The 22,971-nt window shown below is 40.1% G+C and overlaps 1 protein-coding gene across 3 annotated transcripts in view; it reads right to left on the minus strand.

Annotated features, from left to right (window-relative positions):
• Nucleotides 1–22,971, minus strand: part of LOC122654484 — a 56,421-nt gene that overhangs the window by 2,155 nt on the left and 31,295 nt on the right. For 2 of the 3 annotated variants that reach the window (XM_043848592.1, XM_043848591.1), the window contains exons 7-11: nucleotides 21,987–22,103; nucleotides 21,729–21,809; nucleotides 14,300–14,362; nucleotides 14,131–14,182; nucleotides 5,267–5,341 (exon numbers count right to left, since the gene is read on the minus strand). In XM_043848592.1, coding sequence (XP_043704527.1) covers nucleotides 5,267–5,341; nucleotides 14,131–14,182; nucleotides 14,300–14,362; nucleotides 21,729–21,809; nucleotides 21,987–22,103 — 388 coding nt within the window. The remainder of the gene's footprint in view (nucleotides 1–5,266; nucleotides 5,342–14,130; nucleotides 14,183–14,299; nucleotides 14,363–21,728; nucleotides 21,810–21,986; nucleotides 22,104–22,971) is intronic. The other variant, XM_043848593.1, reaches the window with a different exon arrangement.

Genomic DNA, 22,971 nt, shown 5'->3' on the forward strand with positions numbered 1-22,971 from the left:
CCTTCAGTACAGGCCAATACATATTATGACGGGCCTGATGCAGTACAGAGGAACGATAAACTTAGGATCATAATTTGGAACAAGCTATGACATCACATTTCTATAGTATTATAAACAAGCTGTATAATCTTTATTAAAACATTTTTTAATCATTTTTTACACTGGTCATTTGAGTATAAATTTTTTTTTTTTTTTTTTTTGGGGGGAAAGAGAATTAGGCAAAAAGGCATTGTTGTGATCCCCTAGAAAAGGCTTCCTGGGTGGTTCAAATATCTTTGTGCCACATGGACAGATGATATGGCAACAACAACAACAACTCAGCCTTATCCCAACTAAATGGGGTCGGCTACATGGATCCTTGCCCACTCAATCAGCTCTATTTGAAGCCATACTTGATACAAGGCCTAACCTATACATGTCTTTCCTCACTGTTAGAGTATGTCTCGGTTGGGGGTCCATGGACCTCTGTGCCGTGGAATTATGTCCAAGTCTAAGTAGTTTAGCTAATGTTTCATTGTCTTTCCTATTGTAATTAGACATGCTAGGCTAGGTAGGACTATTATTTCTACTTTACTTTGTCTTTGTAATTAAGACTTTGACTCCAAGTAGGTTGTTACTAAGAGTCAGCCTATATAATAGACTGCTGCCTGCGATAGGGAATTTATCTCTCTATCGCCTAGCCTAAACTCCTACTTCAGTTCTCTTCATTCTCTTCTTCTTCTCTCATCTCTCTCCCTCTGGTTATCAAAGGTTTTGGTACTATTTCATGGTATCAAAGCACCTTTAATAACTAACCAGTATCAATACTATATTCTGGTTTTGAAAGTCTAAAAAATTCAAAGAATTTCATTTTGCCAAGTCTATGGCTGGATTAAACTCCAAGAATTTCATATTGGCGTCGACTATTTTGAGACCTTCTCTCCATTGGCACTTTTTTAATTCTGTACGTGTTCTCATCTCCTTGGCAATGAATCTTGATTGGCCTCTGTTTCAGCTAGATATTAAAAATGCTTTACTTTATGGTGATCTGAAGAAGTGTATATGGAAGCAACCTCCGGGGTATGTTGCTCAAGGGGGAAATGCATCTAAGGTATGTCATCTTCGCAAGGCTATTTATGGGTTAAAACAGTCTCCTCATGCCTAATTTGACAAGTTTAGCAAAGTAATCGGTAGTTATGGATTCACTTAGTGCTTCTCTGATCACTCTATGTTCATTCATCGCCGGGGGACAAGGTCGTCGTTCTTGTTGTGTACGTTGATTACATTATAATTTCAGGTAATGATTCTTCTAGCATTGAAGATGTCAAGGCATATCTCCTCCAGCACTTTCAGATGAAGGATCTAGGGATGCTCAAATATTTTTTGGGAATTGAAGTGATTTGCTGCAAAATGGGCATCAATTTGTCTAAGAGGAAGTACGTTCTAGATCTTCTATCTAAAATTGGTATGTTAGGCTGTAATCCTGTTGATAATCTTGTGGATCCTAATTTGAAACTTGGGGTCTGTAATGACAATAGTCGTAGATAAACATCAGTATAGAAGGCTTGTTAGGAAGCTTATTTATTTGACTGTCACTCGTCCAGATATTTATTTTGCTGTAGGAGTCATCAGTCAATTTAAGGAGTCCTAATATGCCCATTGGGATGCTGCTTGTCACGCATTCTGAGATGATTTAAAGGTGCTCCTGGAACAGGTGTTATTTATTGTTGTAATGGTTACACTGATGTTGTTTCTTGAAGGAATAAGAAGCAAACTACTATGGCTAGATCGAGTGCAGAGGCTGAATATAGAGCTAGGGCTCATACTACAACAAAGTTGATGTGGTTGAAGTCTCCTACAAGAATGGGGGTTCCCGGTTCCTAAACCAATAAAGATGTATTGTGATAATCAAGTTGCAATTTATACTGCTAGTAATCTAGTTGTTCGTGAGAGGACCAAGCATATTGAGGTTGATTTTCACTATGTGAGAAATTCAGTTATGCAACAACCCATGAACTCTGTTTTTCAACTCCAACGATCAACTTGGTGATATGTTCACAAAAGCACTGTTTCAACTTGCGTTTCTTGGTAGTTGTTCCAAGCTGGGTATGGGAGATATATACACTCCAGCTTGAGGGGGAGTATTAGAGTATATCTTGGTTGGGGGTCCATGGGTGTCCAACATAGTTGTCAAGTCGCCGCCTAGGCGTCCAGGCGGTTTTATTGCGGCCTAGGCGACCTCCGCCTTATTGCAAGGCACCTTGCAATGGTTTTTATTGGTATAGACGGTATTGGCCCATATTTATTACTTAAGATATTATTCATAAATAAGCAAATACCCCCTATTTGAATCCAATAAAAATAGTTAAAAAATCAAATTCCAAAAGGATAAAAAGTCAACCCCCCAGTTTAAGAACAAAAAACTGGATTTTCAACGGTAGGTAAAATTTTCAACTTTCTAATGCTGGGGTTTTTCTCAAATCTAAATATTTTATAAATCTTAATAGGGTAAACATTGCTAATAACCAAAAGTGCGGTAAAATATTCATTTGTTTTGATATCTAAAGACATTTTCATTCAGCACGATTTTGACAGCATTCGCGCATACCAAATAAGGATTGACCGGAACATAACTTCTTCAATATATATCAGATTTAAGCAATTTGGAATTTGTTGGAAAGTTGGTTTTGTGTTCTACCAAATACTAAAAGTTTCATGTAAAAATAAAATCATCTGACTAGTCAAACTTCTTAGAGAACAAGAACATTTCTCTAAATCGAGAACAATTTAATTACTTATAGATAAGATCATATTTTCTAAGAACAGTATAAACCAAATGTGAGACTAGTATAAACCAAATGTATATTTGATTGTTTCAAACTCCCAATAGCTTGCTTCTTCAGTTCTATTGTCTTCTAGTGCTATGTTGGTTTTTGATGACTTAATGTGGCTTAATATTGATTTTTGATGACTTGATGTGACTTAATGTGGCTTAATGTTGATTTCTTTATGATTTGAGAAGGCTTAATGTTGATTTTTGATTATATAAGGTATACATTGAAGCATACTAATTATTGTAGCATACTAAATAATGTTAGAAAAAGGGGAAATAAAAAATAACACTTGGGGGCACCTTGGTCGCCTAGGCGACGCCTAGGTGGGCGCTTAGACACCCCTCCAACGCCTTGGGTCGCTTTGCCGCCTCGACCACTATGGTGTCCAAGGATCTCTATACTGTGCGATTATATCTAAGGATTATGTCATGGTAGTTTAGCTAATGTTTCATTGTCTTTCCTAGTGTAATTAGACTTTCCAGGCTTGGTCGACTTGGGCGCCTTGGACGCCTTGCTCGCCTACTTGGTGTTGACTTGCTTTTTTACCCTCTTGAACGCCTTGGGTCGCCTAGACGCTGTGACAACTATGGTTGTTACTAAGAGAGCCTATAAAATAAATTGTTGCCTATTTCTCTAATGCCCGACTTTCTCTCCCACTTCGATTCTCTCCATTCTCTTCATCTTCTCTTCTCCCATCTCTCTCATTCTGATTATCAAAGGTTTTGGTACTATTTCACTCACCACTGCTATTAGGGTCATTTTAGGTCTACCTCTGGCTCTTTTAGTTCCTTCAATCTGAATCAAATCACTCCTCCATTCTGGAGCATCCAAAGGTCTCCGTTGAACATGCCCAAGGTTGATCTCCATACCTCTAAATTGGTGTTAATCCCTGCTTTTGTCTCATCCACCAAAACAATACCATCAACAAAAAAGCATACACCAAAGAACCTCATCTCTTTTTTTTTTATGATACCAAAGAACCTCATCTTGAATGTCTCTAGTTAAATCATCCATGATAAGCACAAACAAATAAGAGCTTAAAGCTGATCCTTGATGTAACCCAATTGTAAGTGGGAATTCACTACCTTGACACTACCCCACAGTTCAAATAATTGGATAGAGAGGACACGGACTGGACTAGCCATGTGTCAAATTACATCCTCAAATTAAATCAAATACCCCCTTGTATGTCCATGCCTCCTCACCATGCAAGTTCATGAATGCATATGGTACACCGACCACTACTATGCACTCTCCCATAATCCTAAATTTTTTAAAGCTCTATTTGCCAATTGGCAAACTCAGTTTAGGCTGAAATATAGCATGTGAGCAAGAGGACCTTGGGGACAACCTGTTCACAAAATTTGGGCTGTACAGGAACCAAGAGCTCATTTTTTTTACTTCCACTATCACACAAAGATTGGACTTCCATTTTGGGACCGTCCCAAATCCTTTGTCCATCCTTCCATATTAGGTAATGATTTTTAATTGATTTTATGATGCTCACACCTTGCAATGGTTACCGCAACTCATTTAATAGATTTCAAGCAGTGGAGGGAGAGGCCAAATGAAAAATAAGGTTATTTTTAATGCAATAACCGTCACCCTTTAAACCTGTTGGTTCTAAAACAGTAGTCATTTAAATTTTTAAACAAGAAACACTCTAAACATTTTATTCTTTTTTTTTTTTTTTTTTTTCATTTAAGACTTGTGAACAGAAATTAAACCTATTCAGAATCTATGACTCAGGTAGAGTTTGAATCAAACTCAACTCCAGCTTGATTCAAACACAATGACTGACCAAATAGAATAAAAAAAAGGATAATATCAATTGACAAACTCTTAAACCCTTATAGGAACAGAATCCAGGTTTGGACCTGGTTCTTCTCGGCCTGGGATTCCAGACTGGGTCAAGCCGGACCAGCCATTGATGTGCAACTGCATCAGAATACCCATCTAATTGTTGTAAGCTTACCAGCACCTGCATTGGTGCATTCTGAATCTCTACACTACCAAAATGATGGAATGGCATAGATATTAACCTCAACTAGTTCTGGAAAAGTATAAAGAGACTGAATAATCATTCCTCCCAACCCCATATAGAAAAAGGGTAAAAGAGGGAGTGAGGAGGGATGCTAAGTACATAATAGCAAGACATTATCCTTTTTTCTGTACCTGCTGATGAAGGATTATTTCATGCGATAGCGAAAAAGATTCTACAGTGAGATGTGCTTTTATATGTCAACTCTAATATTGTGAAGATATAATGCAGGGAATTCTAGAGTACACAAGCAAATAGTTGTTATCAGAAACCAAGGCATTCTATGCATGCAAACCTTAACTTCAATGGCTGAATGTATGAGAAATTGAAACATCAATTCAACCTGAGGTCGATACATGCAGCCACATTTTGTGATTAAAATACCTTAATAAAAAGGTTTAGATAACAATACCATATTCATTTTTCCTTGTGTCAATGAGAAATCCCAAGCAATATATGAGTTCACAGATTCGACAGTCAATGAGACCTGGAAACATAAACTGAAATTTAAATATTTGATGAAGAAAGATGCAAACAACATTTTATTTGAACACTGGAAATAGGTCAGGATGTGGTAGCCAACAGGAAGATATTAAATGATTATATTTTATAAAGTTGATTTTGATCTGAACTTTGTATTTAACTATTTATTCAAGTGTATTTGAGTTATACAGGGAGCATAAGGAAATTTTCTAATGACTTCATTAATCCAAAAAATTGTACTCAAAATGACAATGCAAGAGATCCCACCCTACACCATCAGCTTTAAACCAAATACAAAAGCTGGATATGGCATGGAAGAATGAAAAATCTTATAGCTTCTCACTTCAAAGAAGCACCACAAAGGTTGTTGATTCATAGATAGCTCCACTGGGGATCTTCTCTCTCTCACCCACTGTCCGTGTTTTAAGAAAGTAAATATTAACCTTGGTATAATGCATGTTTTATACTTCTCATACAATTAACGGATGATGAATCGGATTTTCCTCCTCCTTTTTCCCATATCTTTTGCTGTCTCAACGGCAAACAATTACCAAAACAATCACCAAAACCCTATATTTGAGTCTTTAGGCTATGTTTCTTACACCATTGCCCAACGCCCCTAATAGTCTACTCCATTTCGGAAGGGTAAAAATGTCAGCAGGAAAGTGGCCATGGGCCCCGGATCCAAACCAACCCCTCCCCCCCAAACAGCAGAACAAACATGAGAGGCTTTGGCATATGAAAGCAGGTCAAACAATCTCAGTTGCCTTGTGATGAGGAATTTTAGACAGAAGAGAAGATGGGGCTGTTGTTTTGGGTTTGGTACAGTTTCTTGGATCAAATTAAACCTATGGTTCAAGATTGGGTCAAGTTAGGCTTAAATTTTGAATGCCCAGTGGTGGCCTCTGGTCGATTGTTTCTTTTCTTCAACCTCACCTCCCATTTTGCAGAGATCTTTTCTTTTCTCTGTTTTTAGCTTCTGCTGGCAGTTTCAGGCTAAGTGCGGCCAGGATCTGTCTCTTCACAGTCTGGATCTGTGTGTCGCCCTCTGATCTGGACTGGTGGTGAAAGGACGGTGTTGGTGGATGACCGGTGCCTTGTTTTCACCTGGTTCCTCCAGATCTACGAAGATCTCTGCACTCATGGTACAGTTTATTGGGTCAAACGAAACCAATGGTTCAAGATTGGGTCAAGTTAGGCTTAATTTTGAATGCCAAATGGGTTATATAGACCATGAATTTAGTATTTTTGAACTTTCTATTATAATGGGTCAATTCTATATTTAGTGGTCATGGATATCTGCCTCAGTTCACAAAATCGTAAGAAAGGGGAGATTGTTTGTCCTTGGATAAGGTGGTGGAGCTTAAAAAAAGATACCTTGAATTCATTTACTGAAAAAATGGTCAAACTAAGAAAGTAGGACTATTAGGGAGACACTAATATGATGTGGAACGAGATGACGACTTGTATTAAGAAGGTTGCTAAAGATACCCTGGGGGAATCGAAAGGAAAACGTCATTCCACTAGGGAGACGTGGTGGTGAGAAAATGAAGTTTAGACACCCATTAAGACTAAGAAAGCTAGTTTTACAACATTGCAAATGACTAAGGATGAAGAGGATCTAAAAAGGCATAAATTTGCCAGAAATGAAGCAAAGAAGATTGTGGGGAAAGCAACGGCGAAGAAATTTGAAGATCGATATAACAATATGAACACAAAGAAAGGGGAAAAATCGATCTAGAGGATAGCTAAAATGAGGAAAAAGAAGAGTAGAGATTTCGACCATGTTCGTGTATTAAAAGTGAAGATGGTAGGATGCTACTAAGGGATGAGGACATTAAGGAGGGATGGACAGATTATTTCTACAGCCTACTAAATGCAAACACTTGGAATAATAGTGGACTAGAAGATTGCATTACTCAACAAGACACCACATGGCATAGATATATATAAAAAAATTAAGGTTTCAAATTTAAAGAAGCTTAAAGAAAGATGAATGTAGGCAAGGCACCAGGCCCAGATGAGGTCCCAATAGAAGTATGGAAGAGCTTTCGAATATGTAGTTGATCTTCGTTAGACAAACTGTTTAACAAGATTATGAGCCTAAGGAAAATGTCAGATGAATGGAGGAAAAACATTGTCGTTCCGATTTACAAAAATAAATGTGATATTCAAAGCTACAATAACTATAGAGGCATAAAACTAATGAGTCGTACTATGAATCATGGGAGAGGGTTATTGAAACCCACCTTAGATAAGAAATTAATATTACGGAGAACTAATTTGGTTTTATGGCAGGAAAATCCACGACAAAAGCTATTTACTTACTTAGGAGGCTCATGGAAAGAACTAGAGTTTGCATGAGGGATCTCCACATGGTCTTTAATGACCTAGAAAAAGCTTATGAGAGTCCTAAAGAGTTAATCCGCCACGTACTAGAGACGAGAAGTGTTTCAAGTAATACGTGGACATAATTAAAGATATGTATGATGGTGTGGTGACTAGTGCAAGAGCCGTGGGGGTCAAAGTAGTGAATTCCCAAAAACGATTGGGTAACATCAAGGATCAACTTTAAGCCCTTACTTGTTTGCACTTATCATGGATGATTTAACCAAGGACATTGAAGATGAGGTTCCTTGGTGTATGCTTTATTGCTTTTTGTTGATGATATTGTTTAGGTGGATGAGACGAAAGCAAAGATAAACGTTTAGTTGGAGATATGGAGATCAACCTTGGAATCAAAAGGTTTCAAGACAAGTAGAACAAAGACGGAATATATGGTGTGTAACTTCAGTTACACTAGGACGGATAATGAGATGGTAAAATTGATGAAAAATTCCGCAAAGTGATTATTTTAGGTATTTGGGCTCACCCTAATGTAGTCCTAGGTAGGAGTATTCCCACTAGGAACCAAGGTAATAGGATCACCAAAAAAGGCTGCTGGTTTGGCTAGGCAGTTTGGGTTGTTTAGGGCTAATCTAGAGTTTAGGCTACGGTTAGGGATGAATGTGATACATGGTAATGATCAGCAGGTCTAGGGGATTAATTTGATATAAAAAAAAAAAGGATTTGATTAGGTTTTATAATTCTGCAGATTTAGGGTTAGGGTTTCGGGTTTTAGAAATTAAGAAAAATTACCAAAACTAGGGTTTTGAGTGGGATCTAAGGGCTGGGACTAAGGTCGAGTTTACCAAACAGGGAGGGGAAGGCTCGATCCAAATATGGGAGGGTTTTGATGGTTAGAAGTACTGATTCTGGAATTTTAGGGTTTTTAGGTTTATGGGGGATGAGGGGATTCTAGGGTTTTGAACTAGGGATGGGGGCAACAGTCAGGATCGAGTGGAGGGGTTAATGTAGTGATGCTGTATCTGAAGTTTGAAGGGATTTGGGTGATAGGCTATGGCTGGACAGAATTTAGAACACTAGGGTTTATGAAAGTAAAACAGAAAAATAAAGGGGGATCGAATGGGGAAGGAGAAGGAATAAGAAAAACAGAATTAAAACTCAAACTTACCACTGGAATCCACCGGCAGTAGCTTGAATGATGAAGGATGAAGCCACCTTCAGAGAGAGATCCTCCCAGCCGTCACGGCGTAAGGAGTCGCAGGAATCCACCCACCCTTTCCACCTTGAAATCCACAAGGATGCACACTCAAAGGAGCAGAACAGCAGCAGCAGTCGGCCAGCAGCAGAAAACAGTCTTTTTAATTCAAATTTCAATGTGGGGGAGCCTCCCACGATTTGTCCTTTTATAATTAAAGGCCAAAGGCCAATTCCTAATACAATCTAACTACCTCCTCACTTAAAATCGTGGAAGGGACCTAATTAAAATAAAATTACTAATTTAAAACCCCGAAAAGACTTAGTTACCCCTATTAACTTAAATAAAAGAATCTAACTTAAAACAACTAATTTAAAAGAAGATTCCATATTAGCAAATAGGATATAAGGACCTATTAACCAATAGGAACACTTCACTTAAATTAGACCAATTGAACCAATTGGATGCAACCAATTCTAAACCGGTTCAATCTAAAAACAGGAAAATAAACTAAATATGGAAAATAATAATCCTAATCTATGGCTCCCTATTCAAGCCTTAAGTTCAGGGCTTCTTCTTCTTCTTCTTCCTTCTTGGAGCTACATCAACTCTCCCCATCTTGAAAGCATTCATCCCCGATGAATGGCTGGAGATCACAGAATGGTCTTCCAAATCAGGATCAAGTTTCTTGAGTTCATCTTCAGCAGATTGTTCAAGCTTGTATGCGGACAGCAGCTCTTTGGTGGATGAAGAAGGCTGCAATTCTGGCTGGGCAGCAGTCTCTTGACGTACTACATGAACACCTTGTAAATCATCATCATCCAAATAATTAGCCACATCATATTCATCATCAGAAGGGAGTGCATGAATATGAACTACGCCTGGTTCTTCATCTTCACCTTGAACTTCTTCTTTTTCAGCCACGTTGATAGGCTTCTTCTTGTGTGGGCAGTCCCTAGCAATATGCCCCTTGTCTTGACAGTAATAACAAGTGAAGGGGTCATTTCGGCCCATAGAAGCCTTGCCATTATCATCCACACGTGGGGGAACAGCAGGGCGAGAGGTGCTGCCTATAGAGGAACCTTGTTTTGAGGTGCTATTGTTGATGTAGGCCGGCTTGGAAGTGGAACCCGGCTGTTTACTTGAAGTTAATAACTCCTCTGCTTTCAAGGCCTTCTCAAAACAATCTCGAGCGTCTGCAACATCAACCAACCCAATTGTCCTGTTGATCTCACTTGACAGACCTAACCTGAATCGGGAAAGCATTTGGATGCCCTCCTCCCTAATGCCAGTGCGAGAAGAAAGAGCATCGAATTTCCTCATGTACTCAGTCACAGTCATGGTCCCTTGGCTGAGGGAGTTGAATTGATCCTGCAACTGAGACCTAAAGTGCCTTGGCAAGTATTGCTTACTCAGGTCATATTTCATGTCTTCCCAAGTGCGGGGTGCAGTACCATTAAAGTCCATCTCTCTTTCAGCGGTTCTCCACCACTCACGTGCTGGTCCGACAAGTTTAGCGCGGACTAACTTCATTTTCTCCTCTTCAGACAGGTCATACCAATCGAAATAATCTTCTATTGCAGTAAGCCAGTCATAAAATACCTGGGGGTCAGAGTGACCATCGAATTCCTTCAGCTCATGCTTCACCTTTTGATTGCCTATGTAGCGCCGATTAGTACCCTGGTCTCCAGTGAAGTAGGACCTCATATACTCCTCAAAAGTAGGTTGCCGACCTCTGCCTCTATCCCGGTCTTCTCTATCTCTGTCTCTGTAGCCTCGGTGGTGATCTCTGTGTTCCCGAGAAGGTTCACGGGCATATCTAGGTCTGTCCCGACGATCTCTATAATAATCTCTATCATCCATGTCATCTCGGTCAATCCTAAGTCTGTCCCTGTGACCTATGTGTCTATCTCTATAACCCCTGTAGTCATCTTTAGGGCTCCCATCTCTGTCAGGCAATCTCTGTATCACTGAATGGAGTTGGTACCTATCTTCTTCTATGGGCAGGTTGCAGTCCCTATCAGGGGGGATTCTCTGTCCTTCCAAGTGTTGCAATCTAGTCATGATTGCATTAGTTGTAGCCTTTTGATCAGCAGTAAATTTCTGAAACATCTCTAACATTGCTGCCATGGGGTCGGGTGGTTGTGGCAGTACCGGATGGCCATGTTCATCCATGGCTCTGATACCAAAATAATGTAGTCCTAGGTAGGAGTATTCCCACTAGGAACCAAGGTAATAGGATCACCAAACAAGGCTGCTGGTTTGGCTAGGCAGTTTGGGTTGTTTAAGGCTAATCTAGGGTTTAGGCTACGGTTAGGGATGAATGTGATACATGGTAATGATCAGCAGGTCTAGGGGATTAATTTGATATAAAAAAAATTCGGATTTGATTAGGTTTTATAATTCTGCAGATTTAGGGTTAGGGTTTCGAGTTTTAGAAATTAAGAAAAATTACCAAAACTAGGGTTTTGAGTGGGATCTAAGGGCTGGGACTAAGGTCGAGTTTACCAAACAGGGAGGGGAAGGCTCGATCCAAATATGGGAGGGTTTTGATGGTTAGAAGTACTGATTCTGGAATTTTAGGGTTTTTAGGTCTATGGGGGGATGAGGGGATTCTAGGTTTTTGAACTAGGGATGGGGGCAGCAGTCAGGATCGAGTGGAGGGGTTAATGTAGTGATGCAGTATCTGAAGTTTGAAGGGATTTGGGTGATAGGCTATGGCTGGACAGAATTTAGAACACTAGGGTTTACGAAAGTAAAACAGAAAAATTAAGGGGGATCGAATGGGGAAGGAAAAGGAATAAGAAAAACATAATTAAAACTCAAACTTACCACTGGAATCCACCGGCAGCAGCTTGAATGATGAAGGATGAAGTCACCTTCAGAAAGAGGTCCTCCCAACCGTCACGGCGTAAGGAGTCGTAGGAATCCACCCACCCTTTCCACCTTGAAATCCACAAGGATGCACACTCGAAGGAGCAGAACAGCAGCAGCAGTCGGCCAGCAGCAGAAAACAGTCTTTTTAATTCAAATTTCAATGTGGGGGAGCCTCCCACGATTTGTCCTTTTATAATTAAAGGCCAAAGGCCAATTCCTAATACAATCTAACTACCTCCTCACTTAAAATCGTGGAAGGAACCTAATTAAAATAAAATTACTAATTTAAAACCCCGAAAAGACTTAGTTACCCCTATTAACTTAAATAAAAGAATCTAACTTAAAACAACTAATTTAAAAGAAGATTCCATATTAGCCAATAGGATATAAGGACCTATTAACCAATAGGAACACTTCACGTAAATTAGACCAATTGAACCAATTGGATGCAACCAATTCTAAACCAGTCCAATCTAAAAACAGGAAAATAAACTAAGTATGGAAAATAATAATCCTAATCTATGGCTCCCTATTCAATCCCTAAGTTCAGAGCTTCTTCTTCTTCTTCTTCTTCCTTCTTGGAGCTGCATCACACCCATAAATGAAGAAGGTGATATAGAGGATGATATTTCACAGAGAATTGAAATAGGATGGATGAGGTGGAGAGGTGCGTCTGGAGTGGTGCATGATCGTCGTATTCCTTCAAAGATCAAAGGAAAATTTATAGGACAGTCATACGACCAGCTATGATGTATTGGTGCGGACTATCAGGCAATTAAGAAACGTCATATGGATAAACTAAGTGTAGCAGAGATGAGGATGCTGAGATGGATGTGTGGCAAAACTAGGGAGGATAAAGTAAGGAATGACGAGCCTTGTGCACTGGGTATGACCTTTTTTTTGGGGAGCATAGTTATCTAGTCGACGCCATGGCGTCTAGGCTCCTTGGGCTCCTTGCCACCATGGCGGTGTCGCCTTGATTTTTGCCAGTCTAAAACGCCATGGTCGCCTTCCCGCCTTGGTAACTATGTTTGGGAGTAGCCATTATATATGATAAGCTACGAAAAGAGTCATATGAAGTGGCATGGCCATGTACAACGTAGGCCTTGGGATGCTCCAGTACGGAGGAGTGGTTTGATTCAGACTGCAGGAACTAAAAGAGCAAGGGGCAGACCTAAAATGACCCTAGGAGAAGTGGTAAGGAAAGACATGAATAGCTTAGGCCTTGTATCAAGTATGACCTTGAATAGAGCTGATTGGAGGGCAAGGATCCATGTAGCCGACCCCATTTAGTTGAGATAAGGTTGAGTTGTTTGTTTGTTTTATATATATATATATATATATATATATATATATACAGAAAAAAAATTCCAACACCGTGAGGCCATAGATCAAGCTCCGGTGACATATAAAAATATCATCACCAACTTTCACGCATTTATCATATTTTTTGCAAAAAAAATCATTTTTGGGAAGTTCATTACCTATATCTGTTGAATGTGGTCAAATCTTCACCAATATGCAGCAACCGATGAATGTGGAGTGATGTGGCAACCCTTGACAGCTTATTCCAGCAGATTGATGAGGTAAGGTGGCCTAAATCAAAGAAAATAAGGGGTTTTCTCTTTCCGCAGGCGAAATAGGCAAGACAGTCAAGTTCGGGTCGAAATTTAAGTAGAGTGAAAAAGTCATTTCATCGAAACGACACAACACAAAGTTGAAATTTCGGCAAAACACCGAAATTTCGACCGAAACAGTGTCGATTCTGGGTTTTGCCTTCTGTTTCATCTCGGCAATGTCGAAATTAGTGAAATTTTGCCGAGATTTCGGCGAATTTTTTAACTATGAATGAAATAGGAATTTTGCAGAAAAAGCGATTTACTTGGGATAAGGCTTGGTTGAGTTAGCTGTCCTATTCTCAAGATGAATCACAAAAGGAAGAAAAGAAAACAAGTTGAGGTAGCTATAATAACTCAATGTTAATCAAATGAACATAGATATCGCTTAGAAATTATAAAGATATCCCGTGTCTCATTTCCATTTCACCAGCTTCCATTCATGCATTATTTTCAGACTACTTTATATTCATACAAGTATATAGAAACAAAGTCATCTGATGCCAGAACTTAATAATGTTTTAGGTGCTCTGGAAAGGATCAATATGAGATATGCAGGTTTAACGACCACTCAGCCATTGAAGCAACAGCCCATTTTTGAATACACAAGCTGATTAATTAGGTTGCGCTTTATAATTACAAAGCACCCTTTTTCATATCAACAACCCAATTAACCAGATAGTTTCTATAATTCTACATATGAAAATAAAAACATGAACAATGTCCTAATAGCAAAACATATCTAGCTAAGAATCAAACCTCATGTGTTCTCCCCGCTGGAATGATGATCTCCCTGTAATCATCAGCTTTCCTGTACAAAAACTTCAACTTGAAAAACCATAGAACCAAAATATAATAACCACTACATCCTCAAACCATGTCCAAGTGGAAACAAGTGGATTAAGCTACAGAATGAGTTGGAACTTGCCTTGCTTCTGCAGTACCTGCATCCTCTGCTGAAATTAGGAAGGGGGAATTTGCAAAGACGTCCCTACAGAACTGTTTCTTATCAGCACAAAAGGGGAAAAAGTAACACATCCTGAAGCAGGGTTATTTTATGGCTCCACAAACATGCACGCCCTCTGATTTATAGGATGGGCTAAAAAATAAACACAATATCAATACAGAATGCTGTAAAAGGCAATAGAATCCCTTTTGTTTTCTAAATAAGAATAAATTTGTCAGTGAGCTTCATCAAACCTCTGACAACGATCCAGAAAAATATCACACAGCTGATGCCTAACTGATAAACACATGTTCCCCCAAGATGCTAGTATCTCTGGAGGGCTCTATATCAGCCAATAACATTGAGGATGAGCATTCCAGACAAGGTTCATGTTCCGACTTCCAATTTAGTTGGGACTCAAGGCTTAGTTCAGTTGAGATGAGTTATTAAAAAGAACAAGTTAATTAGCCTGTAGTTGAGGATTTGCAAGTTTGATAAGACTGGGCTAGAAAATTTGCAAACTTAAGGATGGAAAGGAAAGAGGAGATTCAAAACGAAAATTAGAGCCTGTGTTTGAGGTGTATGGAGACGAGGCTTCCAACACCAATGGATTCACAATAGTCTTCTTCCAGGAACTCGTAAGTGGTGGTTATAGCCGAGGGCATGAATGGACTGAGGAATCTAATGAGAGATGTAGTATCGACCAAGCGTATGAAATTCACTACCACAGCCGTGGCTCCCAAAGAAGGATGAATGTTTATCCATAAAAGACATCAGGCTGTTGATGCATACATTTACGCTGCCTTTTCCTAACAGTTCAAGCTTTTAGGAGAAACGGTAGCGAACATGGTATCAGAGCAGGGAGGTCGAGTGTTCGATTCCTTCCTAGGCGGCATGGCGTTTTAGAGGGTAAATGATGAAATCAATCTTGGGAATTGGGAGAATGACTTGTGCCAATGAGACACAAGCCAGCTTTATTTATAATATGAATAAGAATGTTCTGGAATGAGTACAAGACCAAAATACCCCTATGGACAATTCTACCCTTGTACCCATATTACAACACTCCCCCTCAAGTTGGTGCATAGATATTAATCACGCCCAACTTGCTAACAATAGAATTGAATAACTTAAGACTTAATCCTTTGGTAAGAACATCTGCAAGCTGATCATCTGAAGGAACAAAGGATATACACATCTGACCACTGTCAAGCTTCTCCTTGATGAAATGACGGTCTATCTCCACATGCTTTGTTCGATCATGATGAACAGGGTTGTGAGCAATGTTGATTGCAGATTTACTGTCAAAGTATAGTCGCATTGGCATCTCAACCTCAATTCCAAGGTCTTGTAACAACCCTTAGAAGCAAAAAGCCTCACAGATACCCTGGGCCATCGCCCGAAACTCAGCCTTTGGACTAGAACGAGCCACAATGGTTTGTTTCTTGCTTCTCTAGGTGACAAGGTTTCCTCCTACATAAGTACAGTAGCCAGAAGTTGAACGCCTGTCATCGGATGACCCAGCCCAATCAGCATCTGTATAGGTTTCAACCTTCATGTGACTATGAGGTGAAATCGATATCCCACTCCCAGGCGCAGCCTTCAAGTACCTCAAAATTCTGTAAACAGCTTCCAAATGGGTAGAATAGGGGTCATGCATGTACTGGCTTACCAGACTTATTGCGAAGGCAATATTTGGACGAGTATGGGACAAATAAATAAGTCTTCCCACTAATCTCTGGTATTGCTCCCTATTCACTGGTTCTCCTTCTTTTGACTTGAGGTGACAATTAGGCTCTACAGGAGTTTCAGCTGGCTTACATCCAAACATATCTGTCTCAGATAATAAATCCATGGTATACTTCCTTTGAGATAGAGAGATTCCTTTGTTAGAATAGGCAACCTCAATACCTAGGAAGTACTTGAGTTTACCCAGATCCTTGATCTCAAATTCAGTGCCCATAAATTTCTTCAATAACTCAATCTCCTCCTGGCTACTACCTGTGATAACTATGTCATCCACATACACGATCAACATAGTTATATATGTGGTAGTCTTCTTAATACATAATGTGTGATCTGCATTGCTCTGCTTGAACCCAATGGAGACCAATGCTTTATGGAACCTACCAAACCACACCCTAGGGGATTGCTTTAACCCATAGAGAGCTCGATTGAGTTTGCACACCTTTCACTGAGTCTTCTGAGAATCAAAATCGGATGGAATATCCATGTAGACTTCTTCGGCCAATTCACCATGCCAGAATGCATTTTTTACATCAAGCTGAAATAAGTCCCATCCCTAATTCACTGCATAAGACAGGAGCACTCTCACAATATTCATCTTGGCCACTGGAGCAAACATCTCCTGGTAATCTATCCCATACGTCTGGGTAAAGCCTCTAGCAACCAGCCTGGGTTTATATCTCTCAATGCTTCCATCAGCCTTATGTTTTACTACAAAAACCCATTTACACCCTATAGCTTCTTTCCGGGTGGTAGCTGAACCAGATTCCACGTGTTATTTTTGCCTAGGGCTCTCATCTCTTCCTCCATAGCTTCTTTCCAGTCCAAGTGTGCAATTGCCTCCTGCCAAGAGTTAGGAAGAGAAACAGGGACAGGGAAGCAAGAAATGTCTGGAAACTAGGAGACAAAGAGTCATAGGAGACCACATTAGAGATAGGATGATGAGTACAACTACGTTTACCTTTCCTAACAGCAATAGGAAGGTCAAGAGTAGGATCACTCACAGAAATAGAGAGTTGCTTACCAGAAGGAACAGGGTCAATAGCATCTGGAATCGTGTCAGTCAATTGAGTAGGAGAGATGGTAGTAGGCCTGTACTGCTCTTGTTTCCTCTTCCTGACAAACACTTTAATTTGCTTATCTTCCTGAATCTTATTCTCCTATACTGGCTGAACTGTGGTTTCTACTGACACAGGAGTCTCCCCTTGAACAAGAACCACAGAAGTTTTTTCATGAGAAGAAATCACACTTTGGCTTTGATCTTGTTCCTGCTAGTAACCCCTTCTTCAAGAACTTCCTCTTCTTCCCAGGGTAACCCTATAGGAGGAATACACTAAAGGACCCCTTCATTATGAACAGACTCCCCCTCAAGAGGGACAAGGTAGAAGGGAACAGATTCCTAAAAAACAACATCCATGGACACAAAAATTTTCCGGGAAGCCAGATGATAACATTTATAACCCTTTTGGGTAGCAGAGTATTTTAGAAAAACACAACAAAGGCCCCGAGGATCTAATTTCCCATGGACATGATGGTTGCGAACAAAAGCAACACACCCAAAAACCTTGGGAGGAATAGGAAAAGTGACAGAACCAAGGAGAGTTTCCAAGGGGCTTTTGTTACTCAGGACATGTGAGGGCATCTGATTAATAAGAAATGTTGCAGTTGTAACAGCATCCCCCCATAAACGAACAGACACATTCATAGAGAACATTAATGACCGAGCAACCTCAAGAAGGTGACGGTTTTTGCGTTCTGCAACTCCATTTTGAGGAGTATCAACACAGGAGGTTTGGTGAATAATGCCATGGGCAGCAAAATAAGACTGAAAGGGCCCAACAGAGTACTCAGTGCCATTATCAGAGAGAAAAATTCTGATTTTGGCATCAAATTGAGTACGAACCATATTGTGGAAATGCTGAAATATTTGGAACACCTCACTTTTTTGTTGCATTAAATAAACCCAAGTAGTACGACTATAACAATCTATAAATGTCACAAACCAACGAAAATCAAGAGAGGAAACCACACAGGCAGGGCCCCACACATCAGAATGTATTAAGCTGAAAGGAATTAAACTACGATTATCTGAAATAGGATAAGTACTTTTGGTTTTCTTGGCCAGAATGCGAGCATCACAGTGAAAATTGTCCAAATTACAAGACTTAGAAAAACCGGGAAATAAACTAGAAAGAGTTCTTAAAGGGGGGTGTCCCAATCGTCGATGCCAAGTATGCAAATTAGCAAGTGCCTTAGAAGAAGATCCTGGAAGAGAAGCCATAGTGGATAACGCAGTAAGAGGCTGCTTTAACAGGTACAGGCCACCTTCCATCTTACCACATGCAATCGTACTGCCCGTTTCCAAGTCCTAAAACACACTTCGAGACGGGGCAAAAATGACCTTGCAATTCAAATCACGAGTAATACTACTAATAAACAATAAATTAGTAGAAAAATTAGGAACATGAAAAACTGAAGATAAGGGAAGGGAAGAAGAATATTTAACAAGGCCTTTCCCAGAAATGGGAGACAAGAAACCATTAGCAACCCTCACTTTATCATTACCAGCCAAAGGAGAATAATGGGAAAAAATAAGAAGGGGAACCGGTCATGTGATCTGTAGACTGTAGCTCCAGAGTCAATAATCCATGGAACAAGGTTGACGAAGGAGCTATGACCACAAAACCAAATACCTGAAGTAGGAGGGCAGGACCATCAGAGGGAGAGGCAGAAGTGGTAGAGGCAACACTGGCATGGGCCGAGATGCTGAAGTCCGAGATTCCAACCTAGGCATCAAACAACGCAGGTTGGTTAGCTCATCAGAAGAGAGAGGTGCATCAGAAGAATCGTCATCAGTGATGCAGCACTGCCTCCAGACCGAGGCTAACCATGCCCACGAGACTCCGATGGGCGACCATGTAGCTTCCAACACCTATCCTTTGTATGATGCTCCTTGCCACAGTAGTCACACTTGACTAGAGGTTTGCCAGATGGAGTAGGATAAACTCACCCCTAAGGGAAAGAGAAGGCGGAAAATAGGGAAAGGTGACCCCTAAAAACCGACAAAGAGGGGCCGGGCTGTGAGGAGGCGGAAGGTGGTGGGGACGAAGGGGGCTAGTGGCGGTGGTGGCAGTGTTTCTCGCGAGAGGGAAAGAGGCGAGAGAGAGAGAGAGGCGGAAGGGGGGGTGGAGACGGAAGTGGTGGTGGTGGTGCTACGGTGGTAGTGGTGTTGCGACCTGAAGAATGGCGGTTGTGTTTTCAAGCATTAGGACTCGAATCCCTAGGTCGATTCCTCTTGGCTCTGATACCATGATGAAATCAATCTTGGGATTTGGGAGAATGACTTGTGTCAATGAGACACAGGCCAACTTTATTTATAATATGAATAAGAATGTTCTGGAATGAGTACAAGACTAAAATACCCCTTATGGACAATTCTACCCCTGTACCCATATTACAACAGTAAAAAATCAAGGCGACACCGCCATGGCGGCAAGGTACCCGCCTAGGCACCTAAGGCATCCAAGGCGACCAAGGAGTCTGGACGCCATGGCATCGCCTTGGCAACGTCTAAGCGAAGCCTTGATAACTATGCTAGGAAGTGCATCGGAAGAGTTCTCCCGACATTTCTTCTACCTCGGTGTCATGTGTGGGCACATGTTTGTGTCACGTGCAAAGGTCTTCAGCATGCACGTGCAAGGGAATGTTGATGTATACATTTACATTGCCCTTCCCTTACAGTTCAAGCTTTTAGGTGAAACGGTAGCGAACATCTACTAGCTAAGTGATTCGATATGCACGATGATAGCCAAAGCAATATTCAGAAGATGGACGAAATCTGGATGCCATCATCTATTCATCTCCCCTCTCAGGATGCTTATGTTGAGGATAAGAAATTGAAATTCTTCATGTCAGTACTATAGAGACAGAGTGGAGAGCAGGGGGTGGATTTGTGGAAAGCATATGATAATGTGAAGTTGTGAACAAGGATTTTTGGATTTTATCACTGATAGAAATGGAGTCAGATCTCATAGAAGAGATTGTATTACAGGCTACATCATGTCATACATTATTGTATCCTACCCGACGGCTCCCAAATAGTCTTTGTCACTATTCCTCCTCACCTTAGTAGTTGACACGTGCAGCAGAACGCTACAAAAGGAGATGAAAGCATCCCATTTTCAATTCGTCAACGCAACAAGACTCTTATAGGAAACAAACAAGAGATATATCTCTGTAATATAAAGTTAAGAAAGAGAGAAATCACAAGCTCCCCAATTTTCTTGTCTCGTTTCAACTTACCTTGTTTTTCACTTCTTTGTTGTTCTCTCAAAAGCCCCAAGTTACCAAGTGAATCCACCCATAGTTCAAAAACTCGCCGAGATTTCGGCAAGATCTCGAAAAACTCGAGAAACTCGAGCTGGTCGAGACGAAATACCATACGAAATAGAAAAATGCAAAGTTTCAAAAAACTCGACCGAGATTTTGGTAAACTGCAACAATGCCTTTTATAAAAAGGCACAAACTCGAGCTTCATTTCGAGATTTTGACATATTTCAACATAGAAGCTGCTGTTTTGGTCTGGAAAAGGGGGAAATCTTGATTTTTTCACTTTTTGGCCACATCATCACTCCTTGCTACTGGGATCCACCAGGTCATAGTTCATATCACTAGGCAAGTAGGCAGTCACTTGTTGGGACTTGGGACTTGGGAGACTTATGTATTATTGTTCATTGTACTTCGTACATGGTAGTTGGTACTTGGTAGTTGGAAGCAAGGTGTCTATGTCCGTATGAGTGGATGACTTATGTATTATTGACTTATTATTCACTGTAGTAAGTAATGTAGTTTGTAGTAGAAACTTGCAAGTCTTTAACTATTTCTTTTCAAGATTATGTGTCTACATCCATTATTGCAAAATTTACTTGTTTTACTTTCAAACAATGTGTAGAATAGGCAATATTACATTAAGGGTTCGGCCTTTACTGCCAACCAAGGGTGCAAATCCAAAACACCAAATTGGGTGTTGTTTTTTTTTCAATTTGAAGCTTCAAATATGTTTATTAAGGCTAAAAAAACCTTCTCTTAAAGTTTCGGAGCCAACTATGGCCATTTTCCCACAGAAACATAGTTCCGAAACCCCCCCCCAAAAAAAATGCATCGTCTCTGCGAGATCTCGAGATTTCGAAAAACTCGACCGGGTCAAGACGGCTGTTCTAGACGAGTTTTTGAGCCTTGAATCCACCAATAGATTATCTAAAAATGCAACCACGGAGGTACATGACTAACTCTAGCAAGCGCTCTTTCTAAGTTTCTGTATTTCAGATTATTACTATCTTTTCAACTTTTTTCTGATATGCCAAATGCTGGGACAATAACTTGCAAATATTAAAATGAAAAACACCGTGTCTTCTGAAGCATCAGACGTATATAAGAGAAAGAAAGTTGGATGAGAACTTGAAATAATTTATGGAACACCCCAACCCAAAGGTGGTTGAATCCTAATCAGACAAACTATAGATATTCACAAAGAATTTTAAAGGGTGAACAACAACATAAACAGCACTGGCTTAATAAAGTAAACATTTAATGAAGGTTGGAAGCAGACAGCAGGCGCTCCAAGTGAGAAATCAACAAAAATAACATTAATAAGCAGATAAGATACCCAATAAATTTAATGAATCTTTCCAGCTCCGAAGTGTAAACATGCACTGCTTGTTCCAAAACAGAAACTTCGTCCTTCTGTCTGTTCAACCAAACACAAAACAAAAGGGACAAAGAGAAAGAGAAACATTAATGCTTGATAGCAAGTAGGAGGATGACGAGTAACATTAGTTTTCCTTTTATTACAAAGATGTATCAAAAGAATTCAAGCACCAAGAAGGACAATTCTCCAAACTAACAAGCAAGAAGTGCAACTCACAGTTTTCGAGCTTCAAACCGGCCCCATACGAGATGAAGAAACAGTCGAATGGATAGCACCATGGTTGTAAGACTGTATAAAGACGGTCCGTAGCGTTCACGTTGCTCTTCCATGGGTCTAAATACAAAATGGTTTTCAGGATCATGTCACATGCATCACATAATTAAAAGCACAAGCTTGATTACAATTAATGAAAGCAATCCACCAATTGATGGAGGGATTAGATTGTTACTGCTGCCCCTGCTTTTCCAACTCTCACACACACAATGTTGACCTCCCCAACTTGAGGAGAATGTTAGCACCAACCCCACATTTTCTGGACTGAAACTACTCTCAATTAACCGTTATATTCCTTTCCCCCCCAAACTAAGCAAAAGTGAAATAAGCTCATTTTCGTCAATTTTATTTCTTCTCCATCTCCCACAATCCCCACACCGGAAAGGTGAGCTTAACCCCTTTCAACGAATTTGTTCCACCATCACAAATCCCAAATCCCTTTTAGAGAAAACCCTGGTCTTCTTCTAAGGTAGTTTTTCCTGGGGATTAGAATCGTCGGCCAGCTACAACAGGAGCATATGTGGTATGTTTCAGCATTTGATATTCCCACACTGAGATAAAGCTTTGAAAACTTCTCAAGACCTCAACTTTAGTAGTTTAGTGAATTGTTGAATATACAGAAATTCAATAGATGGTGGGCCATATAGTTGAAATGGTGCTCCAAATGGTGGACCATTGACAATCAACTGGAGATTCTCTCTTAGGGAGAGGGTTAGCATTATTTGCACATTTTTTGGACAGAAAGTAAAGCCATGCATTTACTATTACTAAGCTTTAACCTTTAGAAATAGGAGGAGCTTAATAAATCAATCCCCTCCTTTTTTTCATGAAGTCAATCCAACCTTTTTGCAATGGCTTAATGTAGGAATAGGGTACTGATGTCCAAACCTAGAGTTGGATCATAGGTACTAACAAAGCAGTAGCCTTT

Source organism: Telopea speciosissima, chromosome 3 (genome assembly GCF_018873765.1).
Source record: "Telopea speciosissima isolate NSW1024214 ecotype Mountain lineage chromosome 3, Tspe_v1, whole genome shotgun sequence".
Taxonomy (NCBI): domain Eukaryota; kingdom Viridiplantae; phylum Streptophyta; class Magnoliopsida; order Proteales; family Proteaceae; genus Telopea; species Telopea speciosissima.